The following is a 10,286-nucleotide window of genomic DNA, read 5'->3' as shown; positions in this document are numbered from 1 at the left end:
CATATTCCTGCTGCGGTAGTGTACAAACAAATTGAGCTAAAAACACAAAAGAACATGAACCGACAATCAAAAAAACAAAGTACCTTGGACTTTATTAAAAATGTTTTGCTGATAGATGCTTGTAAATGTGTAAATTTGTCTAAAATGTTAAAACAGATATGACCAAATTTGTTATTTTGTAACTGATGCAACTAATATTTTTGTATTCAAATGTATGATTGTAAAACATGAGGTGAATGAGAATTTTAAAGTTATTTGAAGTCTTTCAATAAAATTTTGGAAAAAAAAAAAAAAGCGCAAAACCGACAGCTAGTGATTGTAATTACAAATTAAAATACAGAAAGTGGTTATACTTCGTTTTGTTTTTTTGTGTGTGGCTCACTCACACGCAGAAAGGAGATTTGCACGTTATATGAAAAAGTGGGTGGCTCTTAAAAGAGCCTTTGTGTTGATAAAGACGGCGGTAAGGCGCTTTACTTTGAGCTGGTGTACTTGGTGACGGCCTTTGTGCCCTCAGACACGGCGTGCTTGGCCAACTCTCCGGGAAGCAACAGACGCACGGCAGTCTGGATCTCCCTAGAGGTGATGGTGGAGCGCTTGTTGTAGTGAGCCAGACGAGAAGACTCACCGGCGATGCGCTCAAAAATGTCGTTGACGAACGAGTTCATGATGCCCATGGCCTTAGAGGAGATACCGGTATCAGGGTGCACCTGCTTCAGGACTTTGTACACGTAGATGGCGTAACTCTCCTTCCTGGTCTTTCTGCGCTTCTTGCCGCCTTTAGCTGCCGTCTTGGTCACGGCTTTCTTGGATCCCTTCTTGGGCGCGGTCTTAGCTGGTTCAGGCATGCTGTTGCTGCTCGAGTGAACTGCGAGAGAATGAGTAACACCCACCTAGCGGCTGGTCTATTTACAGTCTGACATTGTAATTAGGCACAAGAGAACAAACGTGTGTTATTGGTCATAATCCCAAAGCTCCTGATGCGGAGCGCCTCCTCCCGCTCCTCCTACACACTTACTCCTCCCCACTGTCCCCTCTGTGCTTTGTTCCCCTTCCGCCGTTTTACACTCAACTTTGTGCTTTATGACAAAAGAAAAGGGGGAAAAAATCCTGTTTCTTCCACCAAACTTTACACGCGTTTCACACACACACACAAAATAGAAAATAAAATGATAGAGCTGTATATAAATCAATTAAATTATAATATCGATTATATAAATACATAGGATATTACTTTATACGGCTTTTGACGTCATTTGCGTCCCCACCCACAAACACACACTCGCAGTAAAGAAGGAAAATCTCTCCGTGGATATTTGGGTGGCTCTTAAAAGAGCCGTTGTATTGACGTGGTTCGGTGTTGAACGTTTATCCGCCGAAGCCGTACAGAGTGCGTCCCTGGCGTTTCAGGGCGTACACCACATCCATGGCGGTGACGGTCTTTCTTTTGGCGTGCTCGGTGTAGGTGACGGCGTCGCGGATGACGTTCTCCAAGAAGACTTTGAGCACACCGCGAGTCTCTTCGTAAATCAAACCGGAAATACGCTTAACACCGCCACGGCGAGCCAGACGGCGAATAGCCGGCTTGGTGATTCCCTGGATGTTATCGCGAAGGACCTTACGATGACGCTTTGCGCCCCCTTTGCCGAGTCCCTTACCGCCTTTACCTCTACCAGACATGATGCTGCTCTATCGAAGTGAAAAACATTACTTTTCAGGAAATTAAAAAACGCCGTACCTTATCTGATTAAATAATAATAATAATAATAATAATAATAATAATAATAAATCAGCCTTCCGTTTCTTTATTCAGTAAGGCAATAATCTTATTTTACCAGCTCCAGTTGGACTCTGCTTCATTAAATATTCAGATATACTAAGAGGAGATGATGACTACATGTGGTCTTGGAGGACAACATCCTCATCATCAATACAACATTGTCAGACTGTATATTTATAATCACAACGTCCAGTGTCACCCACATGAGGATGAGGTTCTCCCTAAAGTCTGGTTCCTCTCAAGGTTTCTCCATAAGGGTGTTTTTCCTCACCAGTCACTTCAGTCACCTCAGGCTTGCTCATTAGGAATAAATACAAACACATTTAAATAGAAGTCTAATATTAACTTTTTTTTGTTTTTGTTTTATATTAATCTCTATATAACTACGTTGTGTTCATGTTCTGTAAAGCTGTTTTGAGACAACATCTATTGCTAAAATCACTATACAAGTAAATGTGTATTTATTTATTTTCAATTACTCTTCTTATCCCTGAACACAATATTCCTAACACAAACACTCTGTAAATCATTTCTGTTAAGCAGATTCAAATTTACATACATGTGATTATATATTTTGATATTATACACACAAACACAAAGTGAGCTTTATACAACAAACTGAGTACACACAGACAGATATGAAAAAGGGCTCATTTATCCGAGAGAATGTGGTGGCTCTTAAAAGAGCCTTTGTGTACGTTAGACAGAATTGAGGTCTAAGCGCGCTCTCCGCGAATACGGCGGGCCAGCTGAATGTCCTTAGGCATGATGGTCACTCTCTTGGCGTGAATGGCGCACAGGTTGGTGTCCTCGAACAGACCGACCAGGTACGCCTCGCTAGCCTCCTGCAAGGCCATGACGGCCGAGCTCTGGAAACGCAAGTCGGTCTTGAAATCCTGAGCGATTTCTCTCACCAGGCGCTGGAAGGGCAGCTTGCGGATAAGCAGCTCAGTAGACTTCTGATAACGGCGGATCTCCCTCAGAGCCACGGTGCCGGGCCTGTAACGGTGAGGCTTCTTCACGCCGCCGGTAGCCGGGGCGCTCTTGCGAGCAGCCTTAGTGGCGAGCTGCTTCCTGGGCGCTTTGCCACCAGTGGACTTGCGGGCGGTCTGCTTGGTTCTGGCCATAGCGTCGAGCTGTGAACTTCACGGAGAAAAAACACAATAAGCAGCGCTGGCGAACGCTGTCTTTTTAAGCCCTAAAGCCGCCCTGTTCTCATTGGGCGGATTGAAAGCAGACGTCTGCCATTGGATAGAACACGTTACGTCACCTGATGACTATTGGACGGTTCTCTGTGACGGACACAGTTTGATACCCAAACCGCCCGCCCCTATTTTACTGGCGCTCTCGTAGAATAAACGAGTGTACCGCTGTACGCTGTGTAACACAGGAACCTTCCCCCTCTTGACCGGGGGGCTGGGCTTAAAAGTAAGCATGAGAACGTTGTAGACTCAACCCGGCCGTGGCTGAACGACTGCGCTTCCGAGACACAGTGACAAGTGTGTTTTCTCACGGCGTTTCATAGCGAAAATACGACGCTGCAGACAAGATCCCGAGCGTTCAGCAACAGGTTTGTTGAGCAGGGACTTTGGTGCTCGCTACGAGCTCACGTCGGGTCTCGGGAAAAAGGACAATGTCGTGCAGCGAGCACAAAAGTGTACGGCGCGTCTGGGGCTCGCTCCGGCTTGCAGCGCATTTAGGGCGATGTGGCGTGTAAAAACTAGACAAAAAGAGGGACGGGGCTTGTAAGTCGTGTTTACCGAGTTGCGGGAGAACCTTGTGAATGACACTGATGTATTTGTATCGACTGAGTGTTGTGTGTAATAATTGTAACGGAGCTCCGTTTGTGCTGCGTAAAGCACATGTATACTAGAGACAGACAGACAGTGCGAGTTGTGGGTGTCCATTTGCGTGTGTCTTTGTTTCTGTTTGTTTGTTTAGATTTGTTGTTGTTGTGTTCCCTTGTTTGTGCTTGTACCTTTGTCATGATCTGGTCTTCCACACTCTGGCCTGGCGCAATCTCTCTCTCTCTCTCTCCCAACCATATTATAATATGGTGTAGAAATTAAACAATATTTGTTTTTTCCCCCCATTTAATTAATTATTACATTTGATTGAGTGATCAATTACATGAAAGTAGTTAAAAAATAATTTACAACATTAAAGGAATAAACTTTACACTTTTCACAAATTCCTTATTAATCTTCAAAATGAATTGAATTTTTTTTCAAGAATTCATTTCAAATTTTCACCTTCTAACATTCACATTAAAAAAATCACTAGATCTCAGCTCAGAATGAGCTCTTATATGAAACGTCACTTCAAATGTTTACTCACAGTTCATGTTAAAGTCTGTAATGCAGCTGAATTGACAAAGTTCACTGTTTATCAGTTCAGTCATATAAATAAATGGACAAAAGAGAGAAAAACACCAGTGGGCAGAGAGATGACCCTGATGTAGAGCTAAGAGTCCTGGTGCCAACCCACTGTACTTTTAGTTAGTTTGGATTAGGGCATGCAGATAGTTTTTCTTTGCTGTTAATTTATTTAGCTCAAAAAAAAAAAAAAAAAACAGACTACACAAGGCTCTGTTTTTAATTATTTTCATTTCTTTACACTGTCCATGTTCTCCTACCTTTTGCGAGTCTAGCTCCCCTGTCCCTTTGTGTTTCGAGTCCTCATGTTCTGTCTGTAATTTCTTGTCATTTGGATCATTAAAGTAATAAGCTAAAGTAATAAGTAATAGCTGCTTTCCCTCTCCTAAATTTTCATGATTTTCAACTCTTATATTAATAGATATGACATCATTATATATAATTTTGTGTAGTAATAAGTTGTCCACTTTCAGTAAATGATACTAATACAAATTCTATGTAATAGAGTATGGTGATTATTCTGGGGAAGGAACAGATTGATCTTTTGTCCTTTACCTGGCCTCTACTCAGGAGCGCTGCTTCTTTTGTGTCTTTTCATATAATAGTGAAGTCCTTTGGGGAGATTTTCTTTTTGTTGTTGTTTTTTTCCCTCTGTAACAGGTATACAAAGTATACGGCTAAATAATGTTATAATTCACACAAAATTGTTCTCTTGTACATTTTATGATACCTGATCTGATCTAAAGGTGCACTTCTCATTTAAGTGTTGTGTGGTCACAGTATGACCTAATTTCCTGTCCTAACTCCTCCTCTTCCCTTTTGAAATGTGATTTAATGGAAGAGGTAGGTTTCTTTTGTCATCCTGTTAATTTTATGTAATCCTTATTTTAATTATATCTTTTTGTTACGACCCCAAACGATGTTTAGGGGTATGGTTGGGATGTAACAATATGAAATGATTATAAAGTTAGATTTCTGGTGTGTATGTGGCAATCAACGACAAGGACAACAAATAGTGGGAAAAACCTGTCTCTATTATCATACAAATGGTGGTGACAAAAGTGGTAATATGTATGATATCTACAGAAACAAGATAACAAAAAACACAAAGGGGAAAAGAGCCATGAGCGGTGCCAAAACAAAGAAATTAGCAAAACAAAACTGTGCTAGCTTGAACATAACCCTCTAACCTGAACTACAAAGAAAAGTAATAAAAACAAATCTTCAGCGTCGATGACGCCCTAACTAACCTATACTTCCTATAAAAAACAAAAGATACAGAGGGTGGCACGCGCTCCTAACCTAGTGTGTCTAATACAGAAAAGCTTACCTACGTGTTGCACAATGTATGTCACGTGACGTACTCACCTGTCCAGTTTTCCCCAAAATAAACAAAGTTATATCCACAAAGCGAAGAACACAGGCATCCAGTTGCCGAACGAGTGACTAACAAGTCACATACACAAAGTGACCCTCAAGTCACATACACAAAGTGACCCTCAAGTCACATACACAAAGTGACCCTCAAGTCACATACACAAAGTGACCCGCAAGTCACGCACACAAAGTGACCCTCAAGTCACATACACAAAGTAACTAACAAATTGGGATACGTGAACAGTCTGACATACTAAAACCGAATGAACAACAATAGAGCCCTCCAACAAAATAGCACACATCTTCTTTCTCCTTCTGTTTCTGTCTCTGTTTCTGATTCTAATCCTGATTCTGATTCTGGTTGGTTGGTAGATCGACGGGTGATGTCACACAGGATAATGAAGATTGACAGGAGATGTCCAATGGTAGGATCTGAAAAGATAGATAGTGGAGCAAAGAGAGAGAGAGAAAACAAGAACAAGCAAAACAGCGAACCCACAAACATAGTTCGTAACACCCCTCCCCTTAAGACCAAACGACTGTTTGGTTTACAGTAACAAATATGACTCGATATCAACACTGGACTCTGGAGAGTGCATCAGCTACAATATTCTCTGCACCCGACTTGTGCTTAATTTCCAGGTTGTAATTTTGAATGACCAGTGACCAGCGCATTAGACGCTGATTCTGATTATACATGCGAGAGAGAAAGACTAATGGGTTATGATCCGTGAACACCGTGACAGGCAGAGATGACGAACCAACGTAAACTTCAAAATATTGTAATGCGAGTAGTAATGCCAAAGCCTCCTTTTCTATGGTGGAATAATTATATTGATGTTTGTTGAACTTACGGGAGAAATAACACACCGGATGATTAATACCGTGTTCATCCTCCTGAAGGAGAACGGCCCCTGCACCGACAGCACTAGCATCAACCTCTAACTTAAAGGGTAATGCGATATTAGGTGCCGCAAGAACAGGTGCATTACACAATAGAGACTTAACCGTTTCAAATGCGTTTAGACATTCATCTGACCAGACAAAGGGTTGTAGCGGACTTAACAAACTAGTCAGTGGATAAGCTACAGTGGAAAAGTTTTTACAGAAACTACGGTAATAGCCGGCCATGCCCAGGAACCTACGGAGCTCACGTCGTGTCATCGGAGCAGGAAACTGTGTAATGGCTATGACCTTCGCTTCGATAGGCCGCACTTGACCATGCCCCACCTCTTTGCCGAGGTATGTTACAGTAGCTTGACCAAATTCACATTTGGCTAAATTTAGAGTTAGTGAGGCTTTTGGAAGACGTTCAAACACTTTTTTTAAGAGAACCATGTGCTCCGACCATTCTGATGAGTAAATTACTAAATCGTCCAAGTATGCATTACAATTTGGAACATCTGCCAAGACTAAATTAACAAGCCTCTGAAAGGTTGCAGGTGCGTTCCGAAGGCCAAAGGCCATTATGTTGTACTGTAGGAAGTTATCAGGGGTTACAAAGGCAGAGATTTCGGATGCACGTGGGGTAAGAGGAACTTGCCAGTATCCTTTTAATAAATCCAGTTTGCTCACAAAGCGAGCAGAACCTAAATTATCTATACAGTCTTCCATGCGAGGCAGTGGATAACAATCAGGCACAGTAACAGCATTTACCTTCCGATAATCAGTGCAAAACCTAAATGTTCCATCAGGTTTAGGTACTAACAAGCATGGGGAACTCCAAGCACTGCAACTCGGTCTAGCAAGACCATTTTCTAGCAAGTATTCCACTTCTTTCTTCATGACGCACCTTTTTGTTACATTAATTCGATATGGGTGTTGTTTAATGGGAGTTGCATTTTCAACAATAATATCATGCTGTAAAACTGTTGTTTGCGTTGGAATGTCACCGAAGAGAGATGGAAACGCTCGAATTAATTCTACAATGTCCAGTCTTTGTACCTCTGTTAGATGCATAAGATGTGACGGCAAATCTTTCAATATTACAGAATTTTGCAAACGTGCGCATTGTTGAGGGGCATTGCGCAACACAATGCCATCCTTGTCAGCTCCATCTACCTCCGTGGAGGATTCTATGGTAGAGACCACAGCTATTGGAGACACAACAAGTGTTGCCAGATCTTCTGTAACCGAATCTTGTGTATTCCTGTCAAGATATGCTTTTAACATGTTAACATGACACAAACGAGATTGGCGTTTTCGGTCAGGAGTACGTATCACATAATTGGTTTCACCGATTTTCTCTATTACTTCATAGGGACCAGCAAATCGTGCCGACAAAGCTGAACCAGGGACAGGTAGTAAAACCAGAACTTTGTCACCAGGTTTAAAAGAGCGAGACATAGCTTTCTCATCAAAGAAACTTTTCATGCCTTTCTGCGCAGCAATGAGAGATTTCTTAGCAAGAGCACAGGCAGCATGCAGTCGTTCTCGAAATTTGCAAACATAGTCTAAGATGTTAGTCTTAGGATTTGTCTCAATGGCCAATATATTTTCCTTTAGGACCTTTAACGGCCCCCTCACCGTATGGCCAAACACGAGTTCCGCTGGGCTGAAACCGAGGCTTTCCTGTACAGTCTCGCGAATGGCAAACAAAATTAACGTAATCCCTTCATCCCAGTCTTTTTCTGAATCGAAACAATACTTTCTCAGCATAGATTTGAGAGTTTGGTGAAAACGTTCTAGCGCGCCCTGGCTTTCAGGATGGTACGCGCTAGAAACGTTATGAGAAATGCTAAGGGATTTCAACACCTGTGAGAACAAATTGGACAGAAAGTTAGAACCCTGATCGGTTTGAACAATTTTCGGTAGGCCAAACGTAGAGAAAAATTTTATTAAAGCTCTAATTACAGCAGGTGCCGTAATTTTGCGCAGTGGAACTGCTTCAGGGAAACGGGTAGAAACGCACATGATGGTCAGCAAAAATTGGTTTCCCGATTTCGTTTTAGGCAATGGGCCGACGCAGTCCACAATAACATGTTCAAAAGGTTCTCCAATAGCGGGAATGGGCGAGAGTGGAGCAGGTGGAATCACCTGATTTGGTTTCCCCACATACTGACAAGTATGACAGGAACGACAAAAGTAAGCTACATCTGACTTTAGTCCAGGCCAGAAGAAATGTCTGAGTATCCTGTTATATGTTCTAGTGATACCCAAATGTCCAGACAACTCATGATCATGAGCTAAACTCAACACATGTTGTCGATAAGGAGTAGGAACTACAATCTGATATATAACATCCCACTCCTTATCCGAGGCTGCCTTCGGCCACCATCTGCGCATCAACAGGTCATTTTCCACAACATAGTCAGCATTTCGTTCTTTAACAACAACCTTTCCTAAAGATTTGACAGTGGCAAAACACTTAGCGAGAGTTTGATCCTCTTTCTGTAAAGCAATTATTTGTTCTCGAGTCACCGGGATTTTCAAAACATCAGCTGTTGCATGTGAGCCAGGTGATTTTACTCTCTGTTGTTTCTCATCTTTAACGTCTGTTAAATGCATATCTGGTGCGAAAATCGGGGCAATGAATGACTCAGACAGAGTAACCACATCACGCACCTTCCGCGATTGCGCGCGTGTTATCACGCAAGTCGGGAAAACATTAGGGTATGTGCTAGACATTCCCACCAGACACATCAGGTTTATCTATAACCTCTAACACAGGCATTACTTTGCCCCCTGCCAGGTCATTACCCAAAATAAAGGTAACGCCTTTAATGGGAAGTAACTGCCGTACACCGACTCTCACAAATCCAGTAACTAAGTCACTTTCGATATGTATTCGATGTAGTGGTACATTACTTATTTCCATTTCTAATCCTTGCACTAACACACTGGAACCGCAAAATGTCTCATCAGATAACGGCAGCACCTCTGCAACAATAAGCGACTGTGCAGCACCAGTATCTCTAAGCATCTGTATTTGTTTTTGATCCTCAGGTTTGCCAGTTAATGAAATTAACCCTTTCAGCAAAAACGGCTTATAACTAGGATCAGGTACTTCGCACACAGTGTCGGCCTTACGTGAATCAGCTACAGTGTTCAGAAAACCAACACTTTTCGGCTGTTGCTTGCCTTTCAGTACAGTACAGTCAGCGATCAGATGTCCTGGTTTGCGACAATAAAAACATTCCCTTTCCTCTTTAGAACGCGGAGAATTAGGTCTTGGAGGTAGGGACTGCGACTGGGTATACGAGGTCTTTTCAGACCGTGCAGAGGAAAATACTGTTTTGTGACTTAACACAAATTCATCTGCCGACACTGCAGCTTGAGAGAGGGAATTTTCCTTCTGTTCGTTCAGGTAAACGACTATTCGCTCCGGTAGACAATTTTTAAATTCCTCCAGCAAAATTAATTCCCGCAATGAGTTAAAATCAGCAGCTTTGCTAGCAACACACCATTTGTCAAAGAGAATACTCTTCTCTCTAGCAAACTCAACAAAAGTCCGATTAGACATTTTCCTATGATTTCTAAATCTTTGTCTGTATGCTTCAGGCACCAACTCATACGCGCGTAGAATAGCAGCTTTCAGTGTGTCATATTTTAAGCTGTCTTCTAAGGATAGAGTAGAGCAGATTTCCTGAGCTTTACCCATCAGACGACACTGTACCAAGAGAGACCAAACATCTTTTGGCCAACGGAGGGAAAGCGCAATGCGCTCAAACGCATTAAAATAAGAGTCCACCTCCGTCTCCCTAAAGTGAGGTACTAAAGCAATATGCTTGCTCACATCAAAGGTGGGTGAGGAC

General features: G+C 42.2%; 2 protein-coding genes across 2 annotated transcripts; both read right to left on the bottom strand.

Annotated features, from left to right (window-relative positions):
* Positions 1 to 473: 473 nt before the first annotated feature.
* Positions 474 to 1,030, bottom strand: LOC132858940 (histone H2B-like). The gene has a single exon (XM_060889492.1). It carries the CDS (start codon positions 846 to 848, stop codon positions 474 to 476), a length of 375 nt encoding a protein of 124 aa, XP_060745475.1. The 5' UTR covers positions 849 to 1,030.
* A 285-nt stretch (positions 1,031 to 1,315) lies between these two features.
* On the bottom strand, positions 1,316 to 2,921 carry LOC132858960 (histone H3-like). Its single transcript, XM_060889508.1, has 2 exons — positions 2,579 to 2,921; positions 1,316 to 1,687 (listed from the first exon to the last, which is right to left on the bottom strand). Exons 1-2 carry the CDS (start codon positions 2,905 to 2,907, stop codon positions 1,369 to 1,371), a joined length of 648 nt encoding a protein of 215 aa, XP_060745491.1. The 5' UTR covers positions 2,908 to 2,921; the 3' UTR covers positions 1,316 to 1,368.
* Positions 2,922 to 10,286: the final 7,365 nt, after the last annotated feature.

Source organism: Tachysurus vachellii, chromosome 16 (genome assembly GCF_030014155.1).
Source record: "Tachysurus vachellii isolate PV-2020 chromosome 16, HZAU_Pvac_v1, whole genome shotgun sequence".
NCBI lineage: Eukaryota > Metazoa > Chordata > Actinopteri > Siluriformes > Bagridae > Tachysurus > Tachysurus vachellii.
Note: the sequence above shows the minus strand (reverse complement) of the source record. Positions and strands in the feature narration are given on the sequence as shown.